We start from the raw sequence: 20,137 nt of genomic DNA, 5'->3' as shown, positions 1-20,137 counted from the left end.
ATTCTCGCCGGCAGACGAGTCCTGACGGCAACATAACAACCAGCATCCTCACATTCGTGCCGAGTATCGAAGACGCCGGCAAGTTCCTCTACTGTCGCGCCAGCGTGCCAGATATTCCGGACTCGGAGATGGAGCAAGGATGGAAGCTCAATATATATCGTGAGTGTTTTCACAGAAACGCACCGGGGTGTCCCGCAATTTCGCGTCGCATATGCGACCGCGCGTCGCACACTGGAAACTTCCATCGATATAATATTTTTACAAGCACATTTCGCATGCATATCGTACGCTGCAAAGTCAACATTACAATTTCAATCTATTCTAACGCCGTTTTTACTTTGGATCCCGTTGCCATCGGCAAGATTGTTTGCGCGAAATATGTAACATTTATTGTCGAGATCGAATCTAATATCGCATTATTTTATTTGTCAAACTTGCTTTGTGCATGATTTTTTTCGATACATCTCGAAAGTTAAAACTTCGCAATTTAAGGTTCACGATTATAAACAGATAATTTCACATTCTTTGATTTGACATTAATGTATACGAGATAAATGTCAAGAATCAAAGTTCACCAACGATAATTATTTGGCTAAATTTTTAAAAAAATTTATTAACATGCAATAAACTAGCAATAATTAACACTTAATTATACCATATATCCGAATTGTTTTTTATGGCGGTGCTGGGTTAACGGGGGTGTCGTTGTGGCGAACATCGATGCGCCTCCGCGTCGTAGTTCAAATTGCAGCCCCGGCGCAACTTTCCAGCGACATTAATACGTAAAGTTGCAGAACGAATCGCCGCGAAGCGTCGCAGTCAAGCTAGGATTAACGTCGTGATTTCACTGTCTAATATAAAAGTTTCTCCTCTAGCCGATCCGAAGCGCGAAAGAAGGAAAGGTATAGAGAGACAGAGGCTCGCGAGGAAATTAATGGCACATGCCGATCCGCCGTACTAAAGATTCAGCCCGATTTTGCCGTTGCGTTTTCACCACTTCGAATACCTTGGCAGTCCTATTTTCTCGTCTTTTCCGCGGTTTCTCTCTCTCTCTCTCTCTCTCTCTCTTTTTTATTTCCATTAGACGCGTCCGCTAGTATATAATTCCACGGGACGGGGCGGGGAAATTTACTCGTTTATTGCAAGCGCGAAACGGCGGAATTATCGGATTCGCAGCGACGGCGAAAGGAATCATAAGTAACGTTCGATACGCGGCCGCGATTTTTTCCCTCCCCGTAAAAAGATAATACCACAGAACGGATGCCTGGACGAGGCTCTCTCGATGGGAAAATCCGCCGGCATCCGATGCGGTTGACCATTTATTTGCGATGCGATGTTAGACGATATAATCGAGTAGCGAAAAAGTAAATCGCGCGTTAAAGATTGTATATTATTAATATTAAAACGTGCAGTAAATTAATATCTTCAACGATTATATCGCACTTTTCCATTGCTTTTGAATCACATGTTCTAAGGTTTAAAATACTTTTAAGCTTTCTTTTATCGTCCGTTCCTGATTTAAAAAAATGTTTTTATTTTTTTTACTCTAGACATCTAATAGGATATGTAGATATAATGGGCGTTAATTAAAGCGGCATCTCTCATATTGGCGCACTTCGCGCTTCAGCTTTGATGTTGATTCTGTTTTCAGACGAGCCTGTGGTTACCCTCGAGCTTGGCAGCAATTTGAATTCGAGCGCTATTCGAGAGGGTATCGACGTTTACTTCGAGTGCAACATCAAGTCCAATCCCTGGGTTTACAAGGTTTCCTGGCGCCATAACGTGAGTCCACACCCCCGCCACATAGGGTCGCAGATAACGAATCCGGTTCAGAAATCGATAATATAAGCCGAGGCTTAATCGCGTCGAGATAAGGGAACGGCAGAGCGCACCTGCGACACACGATAAACTTCCGTCCGAAAACTCCAGTGTTTGATCTCGGATTCGTATCACCGAAGCGCGCGGGGCGCATATAAAGCGGACTTTCCTCGGATAGTAATTAACCTTAGAAGGTTCGGTTCTATTAGAAATTTTCGTGAAAGCATTTCATTTTGGGTAGATATAATTTTAATATCTCCCTTGTCTCAAATTAGGCTACTTACATTGGAGCAGACAATGTAACTTTTAGCGCTTAATGCAAAAAAATAATTCTTTATCCATTTTTTATGAATTAATACGCGTACGCGCAATGATGGTTAATAATTTACTACGTCTCTTGCGTAAAAAGTAAAGTGAGAAATTTTTAATTTTTAGCCACTCGAAATTTTTAGCGCGTAATAGTATTCTTTAAAAAAATAATTAACAAGTAAATGGACATAAAATATATATTTTCCCGCATCAGAATAATCCGCGTATTTGGTACAACATTTCTAACGCGAGTTGTAACACGGATATCGAAATTTCCATGAGTGGTAATCCACTGGGATCGCATCACTTTATCCGTATTTACTCTAAGCCGCTCGAGTACGCAATGTTTTTCTTCACTATTAGTAGAATGATTCGCGTGATTGATACGGGACGAGAATCACGGCGTGGATTTAACTGCACAGATATAAATCGATGTGTTTTATCAGCGATTAATAAGAATGCGATTCGTCAATGCCCGAATGTGTTAATCCCTTCATTCGTTTTGAACGCTCTACCTTTATCGATGATAAAGTCATACGCGCGATTGATTTGGAACTGATGGCATGACATAAATCACAGATATAAATCAAGGTATTCCCTGTCGCAATTAAACCATCGGGAAGCAATTGCATTCAATCATTCTCAATTTATTTTTAATCCTACGATACAAAGCATGGTTCTCTTTTACTGTCATTAGAACCCATACATTCAGGTAATAGCCGTGTAAACAAAATTTTTAAAACGTAATTTTTGATCATTCTTCTTCTCCTAGCGCATTTATCTTTTTTTTAAGATTTTTTTATTTTCAGCATTAAATATATCTTAATAACAACATAAATATATATGTATATATAAGTATATTAAAGTTTATCTACTTTTAAAGTGAATTAAAGATAAATAACATGATTAATTCCATTTTTTAATTACTAATAATCTAAAAACTGTCAATATAGATATTTGTTTGTAAAAAAAAAAAATATTGCAAGGAAACAGTAGATCTCTGAAAACGCATTTAAATGGCATAAGCCAAAGATTTCATTCCTCAAGACTATATGTGTTACGACATTAGAGTTATTGCGAATATTATTCCAACTTCGATATCCGTTCGAGCCAATTTCGATGATTCTTATCGCGAGCGAATGTCGTTTACATGGAAACACCGGGGAAACGCAAATCCCAATCAATTCCCTCGGTTCGAGGACTACAAAATTTGTTTCGCGAAAACTCAAAGCCGCTTTCATCGTCTCGAAAGTCGCGCGCGCGACGAGGGAACGCGAGAGAGAGATCGAAAAACTGTCAGCGTTCCTCGTGAATTTCTCACGCGGGATTTATTATCGCTTAGACTTTCGCGAGAAACGCGAATATACAGTTTTCGCGCTTTAATATCGCGCGCGAAAAGTGCGTAATATTATTTTTTATCCCTCCATTTTCATCTTTTCTATATTTATTTATTTATTTATTTATTTATTTATTTATTTATTTATTATTTATCTCTATTTATTTGTCTTTACTATAGCTTTGCCGATTTCATGTAACAAATTTGTTAATCACGACAAGAAGCTTTTTTGTCAATATAAAATTCTCTATTTCATTTTGTGCCTTTTAAATTTTCGTTTGCCGTATAGTAAATATTTCATTACTTGTGTGAGCAGTTTATTACTCGAATACTTGGATTACTTAGTTTATCACGCTGAATCTTTCATCCGCGAATTTATTCACGGTAGCCAAGTAAACACAACGCGCCCTCGTTTGATTTCGCATTCGCAGGGCAATCCACTGTATCACAATCCGACGACCGGAACGATAATAAGTAATCAGAGCCTGGTGCTGCAAAGCGTCACTCGCAGTAGAGCTGGGATTTACACGTGCATCGGCAATAATCAAGAGGGCGATGGCGAGAGCAATCCACTGAACTTGGACATAAAGTGTGAGTATCTGTTACGTACATATAATACATATACACACGTATCTCGCACATTTCCCGCATGTCATCCGCCATAATCTACGTTGACGCTCTAATTAAGTTAAACTATTCACTGTTTATTATCGCGAGACAACAATGCGCCCTCGTGTAACTGAATCTATATAAGATATAATAAGTTTTTTTATCCCTTTATTTGCAAAATTAATCACGCATTTTTATTTGAAATATCTTATCTGAATAATTGGATGAGAAGTCTTCTCTCTCCGCTTTGGCGAAATGAAATCTCGTCGAAACGTGTATCTCGCGAATAATTTTTTCCTTCGCTCATCTTTACAAATTCGCAAAAAGACCGACTATATATATTCAGTAGTGAAAGCACTCTTCCAGATTCGTATTCAGAGAGCAATTTCAAAGTTTGCGCATATAATTTCTCAGCAGTCTGTATCTATCGATCGGGGAATAACGATTCCAGCCGAAATACCCGGGAATGGAAACACACGCCGTGTTGTCTTCCGAATCTCTAGAGAGTCTCTCTCTCTGGCACTAGAGTTAATTTCTGTGTCACTGCGCGCGCGTTCACCGCACCCTCTGGCACGTAACTGATACTGACACACCGGTATGCGCGGATCGACGTTAAATCAGCTTAGGAGCCAGCTTTGTTTACGAGGGGACATAAATCCGGCGCGTAGACGACGAAACGTCCGCGCGATTTGGAGAGAAAGAGAGAGAGAGAGAGAAAGAGAGAGCACACACGGGGGCCGAGATCTCCGCTTCATATCGACGTTTAATATCTCGACATCGCGTACTATAAACGAAAACGAGGTTTCATAAAAGCTGCTCCGAGGCAGAGAACCGACCGGCCATAAGTCAATTTCATATGCGCGCATTATAACTCTTTTAAACATTATAAGCAAGTTTGGACAGCTTTTTCACAATGTTTAAAAAAGAAAAGATTACAAGTCCAATATTAGTTTCAAACGTTACGGGTTATAAAAGTTGAGATATTATGAACGCAAAATAACGGAAGTTATTGTACGATTATAATTAGCTGGTTTTATGGGGGAGGAGGGGAGGGGGGGGCAGCAAAAGAAAGAGAAATCGATAATACTGTCATTAATAATATTTTTACCGTGTCGAGTCCTCTTAATGAAACTTTTCACTTTGTTTCCTCGTCGTCCATCTATCTACTCGCGATCATCAAAGTGTCAAAATTAATTTCGTATAAATTATAAGTTTTAAAATTATTCACACAGTAATGATATGTATATATAATAAGTAACACAAAATTATCATTGTATGAGGAAAAATCGGCGCCTTCGCGAGCGCAATTCGCCAGTATGAATTTATTACAGTGATGTACGTGAGTTGGTCCCTTTTTGCGCACGTTCCAAGGAAAATGTCTTTCACCCCCCCGTAAAGTTCAGCGAGCGCTAAATCACTCCGAACGCTTTACATACGTAGGAACATATGCGCGTACGCGTATAACCGAGCTGTTCCGCTGCTTAAGTCTGTGTGTTGGTGGTGTGTAACTTACGACTGACTGACATACGCCACCGTTTATATAGCAGCTGCGCTCTCATCAGTATTTAGTGGCTTTAATGCACATAAATTATCTACAGCTAAATCCGTGCACAGATTAATAGTTGATCAATTAAAATAACATGTGTTTATATATCTGTTATCTCTTCGCTCTCCCTCTCTCGTTATTATTATTATTATTGTAATACTATTATTATTATTAGTCATTATAATGTACAAAGCGTTTGCTAACAGGTCTATCTGTTAGATAATTAAAAAGGAGATTTTGAACTTTTATCTCAATATTGTCGAAAGAAAAAATCATTCTCCAAAAGAGAAAGACAAAAGTTAAAAAATTAATGTAATGACAGAAAAATATGCCGAAAATATATCACTCTTGTGTCGTGAAAAAAATTTCACCGAAAAATTTTATCCTTATGCAGAACGCAATAAAATAATATGAGAAATAAAACAAAAAAAAAGAATATTAAAAAATTTATTTCATCAATTTGTGAATGTCATGAACGTCATGAACGTTCATGTTTATCGCTTAGCTGTCGTGTTTTCGACTTTGGCTGACGTTCTGACTGAAATTCTCGTACCGTACTGCTAATCTATTCTACTCTGCTGAAACAGCATTATGTTAAAATATATTTGATTTTCATACACCAGAGTAAAAAAAATGTCGAGTGACTCGCGCACATCAAATCTTTATCATCAATCAAATATTCCGTAGATTTCTGCGCGCATTTCCATTGGGTTAGACTTTGGCGAAAACTACGAACGAAATTTTGCGTAATTATCCTGATGCGATTATGTTAGTTTTAATAACCCTTTTGGCAAGGTAAACTGCCGAGTTTCGTTGAACGTCGAATGCTCCCGTATAATCCGTATTTTCTTTGTTCTCCTCCGAGCTTGAAGCCTCGCTATTTTACAGCTAACTAAGCGGCTTAAGATCTCGGATACGGCAGAAGAGAAGAAAGGGGGAGGGAGGGAGCTTCTTGCCACGCGCATAATTAAAACTGCTGAAACTGAATTAAAATCTTAAGCTACGTTAGCCAGCCCGTCCGCACATATGAATCGTAGATTTTCCGCGTTCGTGACCGAACTCGCGAGATAGGATTTGCGATTCAAATTTACGCGTCGTCGTATTTATATAACGCGTATGTTTATGTATCAAAAATACATATAATTTTAGAATAGTTTTTTCCATCAAGAGAGATTGGAAATTCGAGAAAAATAAAAATTTTCGCGTTAAAGAGAAAAATACAATGTGGAAATAAAAGGTAAAAAATGAAAAGAATTTATATGGAATCCTAATTATTATCAAAAACAACGAGCTTCGGGGGAAAAATACGAGAGTCGAAACGCGCTAAACAACGGTGAATTTGGATAATCCGGAATATTCGCGAAACAAGCTTTTTGAAAATATTCCAACTGTGCTTTCTAGATGGAAAACATGTTTAAAAATTCACGATCCGCAATGCGTCCCGCCGTAACGTTCCCTTGCTTTGGACAAATCGATATACCGGCTTCGCAAATCGAGGATAGTTGACGTTTGTATTTTTGCTAAATTTTTGCGTAATTACAGTCCGCGCAAAGAGTTTGCGCTTCCGCCATGGTTGCGCTAATTACAAGACAAGCATCGCTGTAACAACCTGTAATTAATGCGTCTCTAAAAATTCCAGCATTCAGCCGCTCGTCGAAGTTAACGTCAGACTTAATCAGAAGGTTTTAAACTGGAGCGCGCGGTGCAGTTAAAAGCGATAATAATAATTAGTCGAGAGCGAGTGGTCGATAACTTGCCTTATATACATGCCAACTTGATATCACTCTACAGATTGAGATTAAAAAAAGAAGAAAATTAACGCGGTGTGCATAATATTATAATGCAATGTAAAAGTCGAGTGACGCGATATGCATCATTAATAAAATTTTACAAAAGGATTTTACATACAATTTTAATATAATTTTACATACAATTTTAATACCTATAAGTAGGTAAGAAAAAATCTGTTCATTGCGAGCTTTTGAAGATTTTTAAAATTTTCAAGAGGAAAGCGAGAGAATAGCGCGATACTGCATTTGTCTGATTGACGGATGACCCGTGCGTCGTGTCGTTTCAATCGAAAAGATACAATGGCTTTATATGTCAGATATTTTATTTCTGTTAATAAAAATTTCATGCTGCGATGCGTATAAAATTATTATACCGTTGTCAAAAATGTTTTGTTACCGATCGGTATCATGCGAATCGAACACGTTGGAAGAATAGTAGTTGTCACGCGGATATTGTCGATATTGTCTGTTTTTTCCACTCGTATCAGGCAACATCAAGTGGCTCCAAAAAAAAAAAAAAAAAAAAAAAAACACGAATGATATTTTGTATTGGATTATTATAATATATACTCTTCACGTATCGTATTACTTTAATACAATAAATAAATATAGTAAATATATGGTATTATATATATTATAAGAGAGACTAATTATTATAATATTTTTGCTAGACAAAATACTTGTTGCAAAACACAAGAAGCAAATGCGAAATTCCTTTCAGGCGATCTCGTTTTCGCTCGTGCACGACGCAAACACGCGGTCCCTTAGCCGGCCGCTGACGCGCAAAGTAATCGAGGTCGTTCAAATAGAAATTGCGCGATTAATGCTTAATTACACGCCGCGCCGTGGCAATTTCGCGCGCCGGGAACGTGTTTTTATCGCGAGACCTATACGTGCGAACTCCTAATGCATAAAATATATTGAATCCCTCGTTCAGTAATTCTAAATCGAATGATAAGAAGAAAGTTGTAACGGCAGGATTTTGTTTTGTTATTTATTTTCTCAGAATCTTTCTTTTTAACGAATATATTATTCTAATACCAAATTATATTATAATTACGAACGAAAACAGGATGACGTCTAATATAGAATAATTATTGTATATTACAACAATGTTATTCCTATAAGAATATCTTACAAAATTATTCTTCGAAATTGACCTGTGAAATTTTTTTTATTCTCGCCGCAGATTTATATCAGGCGCACCGAATTGCATCTCTCTTTCTATCTCTCGATCGAATTATATTATAAATACATAAATACGGCGGAGCCGTATAAATTTATATTATGCGAGTGTGCGAAATTAACCGGGCGACCTTTGTATCCGTAACGCGGTTGAAAAAGGTTGACACTTTATTTTATACAAGAGAAGAAAATGGTGGGACGATTTATTAACCGAGCCGGCGGAAGTAGATATGTACGTCATCGGTCAGCCGGAGTGTTATCGGCGCAATATGCACGCTTCGCTTCGGAATTCGTTTCGCTAACTTTAGATTCCCCGCGCTTGTTGTAATTTAATTACGACGGACGGACACAAACTAGAAATGCCACCACCGTTGTTCAGCCACGGCCCGGCTGCCATGAAATACGTCAATGAATTTATCGCAGCCGCCGGTCGGACATTTATTCGCGCTGCAAAAGTGAATTCGATTTCTCCGCGCCGGGCGTTTTGATTTATTCCCCGTGATAGATTGGATAGATTATGTAGCACAGTCGCGGCGAAAAAAGAGCCGAACCAAGACGTCGCCCGGATGGCGAGATGGATCGATACGTAACGTCACCCATCTGTAATCCCCCTTAACAATACGCCGCTAACATTTTCAGACGAGGGATCCCCGCGACGTGGAAATTCTCCGAGAGATTCTTCAGTCGTAGAACCCCCCTCTTTTTCGGACGGGACGGAGAGAATAGCGCGTCGTATATTAATTACACCCCCGTATTAACATCTCGCGGTATCTCGTTGTAGAGGATACACGCGATAATTACACCCTCCCGGAAGATTCGTCGATCGATAGTCGCGATTGCGCGCAACCGAGTTCGTTAAACGCTCTCCGATCAATCGACGTATATCTCTAATTACGATAAAATTCTCCATGGGATTCCCGCAACCCGCAAGTATTTTCGGAATGCTCAGGCGCGCTTTATCGCACCGCCAATACATCAATGACCAGTATCGCGATACCGAACGCGCGAGATACGACACTCGATAACTACGCCCCGTACCAAGATCTATCCTATATCTATCGATCGAGAACGGACCGTCCCCCGGTTCTAACTGGGTCCATTAACGCCAGCTAATTAATGTATCTGATTAAGCAAGGCATCGACGCACATGTATCATCTCAAGTCCCGACCACGCGCTCGATCCATATATAATAATACCTCTGATATCGGGATATATAGAGTCCGCGTATTGCTCATGTCTCTCCAGCATAAGCTATGCGAGATCCTATATATAATATATATATATATATATACACATCGTCGCCACGATGCGGGCATAAATCTTCGTTATTTGACGTAATGGCTATTCGCGCGCGTGTTGCGCACGCATACAGACGCACGCACCTCGTAGATTATTATTATTATAAATTTCCACGACGTACACGGCGACGTTTCTTACGAATTTCAGCCCCGGGGCGCGATGTACTACACCGTGATCGACGAAGATTCACGAATACCGCAAACATAGAATAATATACGTTGAGCGCCCTCGGCACTCTATCGGCCTGTATAGGATGTCCCGGAACTAATGTACCGTTAAATCTCCCAAGGAATCTGTCACCGGCAGGATATCCGATAATTCTTGGCTCGACGTCCCCTCCTCTCCCCCCCCTCCCCCCTCTTTCGCCCCCTCTGCGTGTGTTCTACGGGACGTACTCGCTGTTAGATATTTGGAAAGACTTTAACGGGTTATCGAGCGTAAGTTTACTTTTCGTTAAAACCCGAAGAAAGAGGGGAAATTCGTTATAGCATATAAGCGCTCGCTTTATAGTGAAACCCTTTGTCTATAGAGTAGAGATAATGTAGTTAGATGCACCGATGAATTTGAAGAACAATGTTCTTATTTTGGATAAAAAAAATTAGACCTCTACATTTTGTATATATTCCTAAGACATTCTTCTCTACTCATTTCAAGATTACTATTATTGCGCGAAAAAAATTAAGTGTGTGTGAAGCTAGCATATCATTTCGTGGAAGATTATAAAGAGTTGAGAGTTCTGGCTTTATTTTAAATAATTTTAGAGTTCTTGATAGTTTAAACTTAAACAAATAGTTCTGGGGCGATTAAACCAAAGAAAATGTCTAAGGACAAACTGATATGCCAACTTCACGCAGCATATCACTTTGTCCTTTTAGCCATTTTCTTTGGTTTAATCGCCAGAACTATTTGTTTAAAGTATCAAGATCTCTAAAACTATTGAAAATAAAGCCTGAACTCTTAATTATTTATGAGTTTCCACAAAATGTGAGACACTTCACACACCCCTATTATACCGCTGTAGAAATGTTATAAAATAAACAACTTCTCACTCACCGATACGTGCAATAGCAGAGTTGTAATACACAGCATATCGACCTGAAAACAAAATATTCAAATTATGTACATACATGTGTGTGTGTGTGTGCAGGATATATATATATATATATATATTGAAAGTGGGGAAATGATCAAATATTTTATAAACAATGCAGTTTAGAAAAAAATGTTTTTATTTTACATACCTCACAGTTGCCCCGCTGTCGCCCGATGCCTCCCCGGGCCTCCTCCTCCTCTCTTGGTCCTTCGTAGTACGACACTCGCGAAAACACGAATAATTACGATCGCCCGACACTTTACACGGCACTCCCGACACGCGAAACTTTACGCGGCACTCTCGACGCGCGACACTTTACACGGCACAAGCGAATCGCACTGTGTATCGCAATGCTACCTGTAACAAATAAAATACATACATATATTAGAATAATATTATTATTTTGCATTATAACATATACAATATAAATATGTAAGCCAAAAACTAAAGCCTAAAAAATAAAGCCAGAACTCTCAATTATTTTTATAATCTTCCATTTAATGATATGCTAACTTCACACAAAAATAAAATGTAGAAAGTTGAAAACTTTCGTGAAAATTGAAAAATTCTAAAGTTTGATTGAGAAATAATTGATAAAAATTATAATAGATCTAATAAATCTAAAATTTCATTGGTTCTTTCAAGTTTTTAAACTTGAAAGTGTCAATAACACTTTTCACTGGATTTTTTATTCTACAAAAAGAGATTGTAGAAAAGATAAAATTATATTTTATGTAAATAGCTAGAGTTATTAAAAGAAAGAAAAAGAGAAAGAGAAAATATCATATTGAGGGAAATGTGTGTGTATTTCTCGCAAAAATGGAATCATATTATAAAAAGATTAATACAATTATGTACTAATTCTTACACGTGCAATTTAAAGTTCCAATTTTCCAATCTACCACACTTGTGGCATTAAAACATCCTAAAATATTTAAGATATTTTATACCGCGAGAGATCGATTTGCTCTCGCGCAGATAATCGAGATAAACTCGTTCGTATCTCCAAATAGTACAAAAAGCAAATCCACCCGCTCCCCTTGCTCCCTTCCTTCGTTTCTACGTGTATATGTCCATGCGACAGATCGACGTGCATTTTTCACGATGCAGCCGATATTGTGGACCCGTGAAATGAATTATGCATACATGGCGCAGATATCATTTCGATAGCCAGCATGGACGTTCAGCGTGAGCGATCTGTCACTGATGCTTAATGACCGGCATTAATTGGTTATTGTCATTGGCCCGGGCCATCGATCCTGTATCCCGCGATATCGCGATGGTCCTCATCCTCCGTCGCCCGACCATTTGCTTTTATTCGGGAGAAGATACTTAGATAAAGGAGAGATCATTCGGATTAAAAGTCTCCGCTTCAGGAAAGTTCAATCCAATTTTTACAAATGGAAAAAATATGCCCTTGCTTTACGCGCGTGCCAAATTTAACCATTCCCCGATGATAAAATCTGCATTTTGCGTTCGTAATGGTATGCAAGTCCATTTCGCTGATTCCGCATATATCGCGAAATTTTTTCTCCGGTATTTCTGCTGTTAGAAATTCGAATTTTTTCAATATACACTTTTATTAATTAAAATTAATTTATTTTCGGTAAATAAAGTAAAAAAAATATTTCATATTTGTAAAAAAAAATTGTGACAAGTTTTAAAAAAATATATATATATATATAAAATTTTGTGGAAATGTGGAATCTCACGTAAGACGCTTTTCAATCATAAGATCGCGCAAAAAAAATTCACGAATTTTATCGTGACTTTTATGATATCCCTATAAGACATTTTTCGACTATCGTCATAAGAGAGGACAAAGGTTTCGTCTACAAAGTATAACACTGCACGACGGACGGTTGGCTTGGCAAGACGCGGAACATTCCAAGCATCGCCAAGATCGGACTTCTTTCGACAACTGCGCAAAGTACAAAGGGGATGCAATACGCGCGGACACCGGATACCGTCCGGAATTTTATGACTGATCTAATCAATGAAGGGTCTAGTCTCGCTCGATATGTGCGCCGGATATATCCCCGCATGCTCTACGGCCCTCCACTTCCCAAGTATTATTGAATTTCCCCGGACGAGAGGCGGACTGGACTTCCGCCCTGAGTCGAGGTCGCAGGGGATCCTCTTTGTCAGCTTACACCGAATATCTTCTTTCGTCCGTAGAAGTGAATGTCAATTGCAGAAACTACCGGAGATAACGATCGATCGCGTGCCTTCGGGTGTAAAGTGCGTCGAGACGCACCATTACGCGCCTTATGACGCGCAAGTATAATTGTTTTCATTTTTAAATCATATTTTCATAGCATTTCGATATCTCGGGAACCCAGAGTGGTTTATTTTGCTCGCTCAAAAATAAATCGACGAGATAAAAAATATATGTATATAAGTGTGTGTGTCTGTATAAATATTTTAGCACTAAACGCATTTATTTCATTGATTGTAACTGTCATCTCATTCTATCTCTCAGAAAACTCGCGCTTACGTTTGAACAATATTTTATATAACGCGTTTTTTTTTCCGAAGATGTACAATCAATCATTTGTCAAGTGGCTCCGGAAAAAAGATATAGTAATATCTTTCAGAGAAGATTATATCACACAAAATGTCTCAGGCTTTCCTATCTTTTTTGTCTTATATATAATACATTTTAGATCAATCTTTTCTCTCATATATAATATATCTTAAATAAAGTTTTTATTTTGGTGAGAAAGACGTACAATTTGTCATCGTCATTTTAATATGTTGTGATATGTGCGGCAGAATTTGTCAACACTTACGGAAATGTCTTAAACTTACTTATACGCAGTTCCTTCATTTACGCGAATCGCGCCGCGAAGTAACTTCAAAATGCGCCTCTATATTTTTTACTTTCTACAGCGTTAAAAAGATGTATGCAGTCGGAAACTTGTTTTTTTACCGAGTAACGACGTACTTTCAGTTGCCGTGAATAAAACGGAATCAGCGGAGAATATAATGGAGGGAAAACGTTATTTGAGAAAGCGTACGCGAATCTCCCTCCTCTTTCGCCTCTACGTCTGAACAATGAAGACATGCTCTACTAATAGTGCACTGTTGCAATATGTAGATTACAGAATATATACATGTATATTGTGTATTATGTATATTACACGACGATATCAGATACCATGTCGACTGAGGTTGACATGAACTCAGGGACGGGGGAGAATAGTTGCACGGACATGAATTCCATCGTTAATGCTTAATTACGGGTAGTGCTTAATAATCGCGTTAGCCTTCGGTGGATTGATCAGATTCTATATATGGAACGTTGAGACGACCGATCAAAAGATCCGATTGCATTATTAGAAGACGCGTCGGTGAGGGATACTTGTCATCATGAGGCTATCAGTTGAGTAACTCTTGTTTAATTTTAGAGATTATTGGTCATTTAAGCATGATTAATTCTCAAATTATAATACAGGATGTCCCAAAATCACCTGCTTAATGACAGATTTCTGAAAATCGTTTGAAGACAATTTTTCTTTAGCGAAAATATCAATAGAGGTCATCATTTTTTGCAAATTTCCAATTTTTGTCATTATATATCATATGTCATTATATGTCATTATATATCATTGTATATCTTTGTATGCTTTAAATTAAAATTCTGTTAAAGTAAACTCTCCTGAAATTAACTGAACAATATATAGTTTTTTTTGTTAATCTTTTTAACTTTATAAAGTTTAGTTTGCCCTTCTTCTTGAATCGCTTTTAACTCGGAAATTATTGACGCCTCGACATTTTCGCTGAGGAAAAATCGTCTTCAAATGAATCTCAAGAATCTACCATTAGATGATGCGATGACCCTGAAACACCCTGTATATCGAATTCTGTTTTGAAATTAAACGATTTTGTTCCGTGTTCGCATTCTGTAATTTGCTAAGCCCCTTTAATCTCCAATGTCAAATAACTCTATTGATATTCATATCCCAACATGAAACTCTAAACGCTATTATTATTATTATAATCTCTAATGACCACAATTGAATGCTGGGAATTAATACTGGGAAATATATACATATTAGATTATACACGCGCACTTCCTCTTTGTATATATATATATATATATATATATATATATATATATATATATATGTATATATATCTTCATTTATCCAACATATTATTAAATTTGAATGACATTGAAATGCATGTGGCACGTATTGAGCAAAATAGAGTAATTCGAGCGGAATTATTTGGATATTTCGGGGATAATGATTCATTAACCTCTGATTTATACACACTCGCGAAGGAGTATTGCTCGTCTACCTATACCTATATATGTATAAAAATAGATACTCTCTCTCAGCGAGCATTTTACATTGCATTTTGCAGTCGTACCGGTATGTCAACACGGCCAGACGAGGGTGTTCGGCGTGGCGCGACAGGAGACCGCGAGTATCCCCTGCGAGCTGGAGGCGAACCCGCCGGAAGTATCGTTCACTTGGAAATTCAATAATACAATGGAAGCGGTGGACATACCTCAGGCACACGTCACCAGCGACCGTACACGCTCAACGGCCTCGTACACACCGATGACCGAGCTGGATTACGGCACTCTCCTCTGTTGGGGCAGCAACGATCAGGGCAGTCAGCTGGAGCCGTGCGTCTTCCATATTGTGCCAGCCGGTAAGTGTCGCCTCTTACTTGTAGTGGACTTTCCTGAAAAAATTGGAGACCTTCATTTTATTTCGAATATAAAAAATATAAATGCAATGTATAGCTTCTCTAAGTGTATATATAGTTATATCGTTATATTATCGCATTTTATATACAGCATCACACCGTGTAACGTGTTTCGCGAAGCCAATTACGATGTAATTAATAATTTTGCAAATATTTGCATTAGCAAATGTTTAAAGCGTGATTAATTAATAAAATAAATGGAACATATATATCTCCCCGAATTTAGTCGCATTTGAATTTTTTACGTGGAAACCACGCAAAATATGTATATAAAATAAATTGCGCGCGACGTGAATTACAAAAATTATTATATGCGACATTCAATATTTTTTATATACGATTTCACAATCGCTGATATTATCGTCGTCGTCGCGAGTGAATAAATAAAAAGTAGAATGAATAGGATGAATATTTCGATGGCATTGCGACCGCGATACAACTTATTTAAAAGACAGCAATCGATTTCTCGGTAGACGAATGTCGCGCCGTTTCGAGCTCTTGGAAAGTGCATTCAATAGATTCGATTGCATTTATTCTCCCTGTCGTCGAGACACTATCATCCGGCATCCGATGAATGCAACGTCTTGGAATCCGCTACGTTTTTATCAGCATCTCAATAAACGTTAAAGGAGATCTAATGTAACTTTAAGAGAATCAATTCGGCTTTTCGAATTTTTGCTTCGTACCTCGTAATTAATCTTGTATTAGGAATCTCAAAAGCCACTGATATAGATATAGGTAATGATACTCGATGATAAATGAGAGAGAGCGAGAGAGAGAGAGAGAGAGAGCTCTAGTAAACATAGATCCGTAAACCAATCGCTTAAGATAACACAGTCACACGTCTGTTATTACGGCTGCAGGAAAACACTAGCTATTACGACGCTATTATCGTAAACGACAAAACATATTTCGAGACAAATTGGTTTAATTGAATTGTTTGTTAATTAATTAGTTTATTTCACTTATCTCTTGATAAATTAGCTTTCCATAATATTTGTATTATCGTTTGTTTACTTTAATTAGTTTAAATCAAATGTTGTTCAATCTTGAATACATCGATATATGTGTATAATTTTTTTTGTTTTTTTTTAATCAGTTTAATAGGTGTAATTACTTTCACGAAAATCGGGAAAATACTGTCGCGACTTTTTATATTCATAAGCGATGTTCAATTTTCGTAGTAATAATTCGAATTTTGCGCCGATATGCCTCGCTAATGCAATTTTACGTTCCAAAGTTCTCATATTAATACAATTAAACGAACAACCGCGTCTTCGCATGTCTGTACTCTCGCGAAATATTGGGATAAAAATATCGCTGCAATTTTTATCCGTAGCGACGGTGGAATAAAAATTTGCGAGTAAAAATGAATTAGGGATACGCGCGCGCATTTTTACGCGGATGATCCGTTTTTCCGGTCGTGGAAAGATTGCCGTCCTCGTTCGTTTAAGGACGGCGACAAATCATCGTCGGGCATCGATACGCGATAAACGCATTTTAGTACTTCACTTGGCATTAAACTGCTGAAAAGCGTAATAAAAAAGCGTCATTAAAACGTGAACGTTACGTAAAAATGGAGCATTGTGATTTGAGTATCGCGTAGTCGTACGAACAGAAACCAGAGCTAAGCTCGTTGATGAAAGACGATCAAATCTCGTCGAAGCGCGCACGAGTCGAGGTTGCTCTGTCAGCGGTTTTTTCAGGAAAGCTTCAACATTCTCCAAGATAATTCTCCCTTTCACGGAGATCTTTCAAAATGATATTTCAAACGTATATAACTCTACACGTGTAGATAAATATAAATATGAGAGTTAAAAAGAAAGATCTATTTTTTTTTTATAAAAATATTAAAATTTTTCAATTTAAATTTGTCTACAAATAATATGCAAGTAATTTAAAATTACATTGGAAAAGACCGTTTCTCAAATAATATCAGGTCTAAATTAAATTAAAAAACCAACCGCCGACATCCGCGTACGGCTCGAATAGCCTATCTATTACCGATTTATATTTGATATATATCGAGCCTCTATATTCTTAGTGTTTAATTCACGCCGGCTGAAAAAGGCGTTATTTACAAATAGTTATTTATCAAGGCAGAGAAAAAAAAAATATAGAGTCGAAGGGTCTGAATAGCTCAGATGGTGAGAGCCAGTCGCCCGGCAAGCGAAAGGTCTCGGGTTCGATTCCCGATTCAGCGACTTTCGGATCTATATTTTTCTCGCCTATAATTCTGTAGAGGGGTTAGAGGGGATCTTTGGAATTAAAAATCTCGAATTGAGATTGTTCCGTTATAAAGTCTTGGCGGTGTACCAAGCAAAATGTGTGCCCCGTGCACAATTAGTTAATTCCAACGAAAAATTAATTTTCGTTGGAATCGACGCACCGACATCCGCGTACGGCTCGAATAGCCTATCTATTACCGATTTATATTTAAAAAACCAACTAATGTAATCAATTAACATGTTTACCAAAAGGGTGAATTTCAGCATTCAATCTGAGGGTATTCTCCGTAATGTCGCAGGATACCCTTTGAATTCGCCAACCATATATTCGTTTATGCTCGCTAATTACATCGATGATCGACGCGCAAAATTAATACCCGAAACTGATCGCGCGCGAATTTGACAGGCCGCCCGGACACGCCGCACAACTGCTCTCTGTTGAACCAGACGACCGACTCGATCTACGTGGAGTGCATCGAGGGCTTCGACGGTGGGTTGCCGCAAAAGTTCACCATGGAGGTGGAGCGCGAGGCCGGTTCCAGCAAGGGCCCGGCGACCGTCTACAATTACACCAGCAAGCCGCCCATCTTCTACGTCGGCAATCTCGACCCCGGCAGCAGCTACGAGATCTCCATTTACTCCACCAACGCCAAGGGTCGTAGCGAGACCGTGCGCTTTCGCGCCGCCACCCTGAATCTGCCCGAGAGACGAACAGGTGAGTCTGTCGCGACCCTCCCTTCGAATTACCGAGCCGAGAATCATGATCCGCGATTAAGTCGTCCGCGATATGTAATCAGACGATTCATAAGTAAGTTTCGAGCGATGCGATTTCGTTCCGATATATCGTCAGGTTTAGAGATTGGAGGAAACGTTTCAAGGAGAAGCTTCGCATTTCGAAGAATTCTGATTTTGAGGCGCAATAATAATAGTGTAGACTAATGACAAAATAATATCATTAATAATCGATGTAATAATTTAATCGTCAGATTCAGAGACACTTTTACATTTCGTTGATCGATTCGAAGTTGGCTTTGAATCTGCGAAATATTTAGCTTCATACAAATTTCATATTCGTTATTCAAAACATTATCTCGAAACATTGCCTAATATACTTTCATACTTCATAACTTATTCTCTCTCAATATATCTCATAATAAACTCCATAATTTATCGAGTGGCTCTTGGTTCTCCGATCGTGCCAATGACACCGTAACAATATCGCTCGTATACTCTACCACCGCGATGCAGCGATGGTAAAACGACACAGCGCGTCGTAAATGCACCGGGAATATAAACCGGAAAGTGGAATATATAAAGGAAGCATCGTACAGAGACGGATATTGCTTATGAATCGATCTAAATATTTTGAGCACTGCTCTCGCTACGCTGCACGGCCTTGTTGCATCGTAGAGCTCGTGTGAACATCGTTGATCCTCTTTCTCTCTATCTATCTATCTATCTATCTATCTCTTTCCCTCTTGTGCAATAACATCGTAACTCGATTCCAGCAGCTTTTTGAGTGGCCGTGTTGAAAGTTCCGCGAGTACATTATGCCCATAATATACATGCATTTTTGTTGATTCGTACGAAATTATCTAGACAGTTTGCATTGCATATTCCTATACCCGGGGTTAGATAAACAAATGTGAAATATATGCAGGAAATATTTCGATCATAATTTCATAATTGATTTGATTTGTCTCTTTTTCTTTCTTTCTCTCTTCCCCTCTCTCTCTCTCTCTCTCTCACTCTCTATCTCTCTCTCCACCGAAATTTAATATAATTTATCGAACAATCGAGACTATTTTATAATAAAAGAACTAACGCAAACTAAGACACACGTTTATGCAGAGTAACCATCATGATTAATCGTTTTTCTATTAACATTTCTTATAAGTATTTTCATAAGACAATTCATTAAATACAAAATTCCTTTTAAGACGAATAACTGCAAGTTTTAGTTAAATATATGAAATAGTGAAAATATAATATACATTTCGAAGAAAAGTTTATATAAAATGTAATTAAGTAATAATTAAGTTATAAAGTAATAATTAACATCCTTTTCGTGTAATTTGTTAATGTCTTCAGTTCGGAAAAGAGGAACAAATAATATTTGCCATGATAATAGAAAATTAATTGCAATTAAATTAGATCTGAGAGAGATATCGTAATAAATTTTAATTAAAAAGCTCGAAAGT

General features: G+C 38.0%; 1 protein-coding gene across 8 annotated transcripts in view; it reads left to right on the top strand.

Annotated features, from left to right (window-relative positions):
- LOC145935854 (protein turtle homolog B) overlaps positions 1-20,137 on the top strand; it is a 245,720-nt gene that overhangs the window by 208,727 nt on the left and 16,856 nt on the right. For all 8 annotated transcript variants that reach the window (XM_083037526.1, XM_083037523.1, XM_083037527.1 and 5 more), the window contains 5 exons: positions 15-159; positions 1,652-1,782; positions 3,895-4,054; positions 15,358-15,651; positions 18,343-18,651. In XM_083037526.1, coding sequence (XP_082893652.1) covers positions 15-159; positions 1,652-1,782; positions 3,895-4,054; positions 15,358-15,651; positions 18,343-18,651 — 1,039 coding nt within the window. The remainder of the gene's footprint in view (positions 1-14; positions 160-1,651; positions 1,783-3,894; positions 4,055-15,357; positions 15,652-18,342; positions 18,652-20,137) is intronic.

The sequence above is a fragment of the Prenolepis imparis genome, unplaced genomic scaffold (assembly GCF_030444845.1).
Source record: "Prenolepis imparis isolate NDT839.2.m4 unplaced genomic scaffold, iyPreImpa1.0 SCAF_5, whole genome shotgun sequence".
In the NCBI taxonomy this organism is placed as follows: domain Eukaryota; kingdom Metazoa; phylum Arthropoda; class Insecta; order Hymenoptera; family Formicidae; genus Prenolepis; species Prenolepis imparis.
This window is presented reverse-complemented; position numbering and strand designations above follow the sequence as displayed.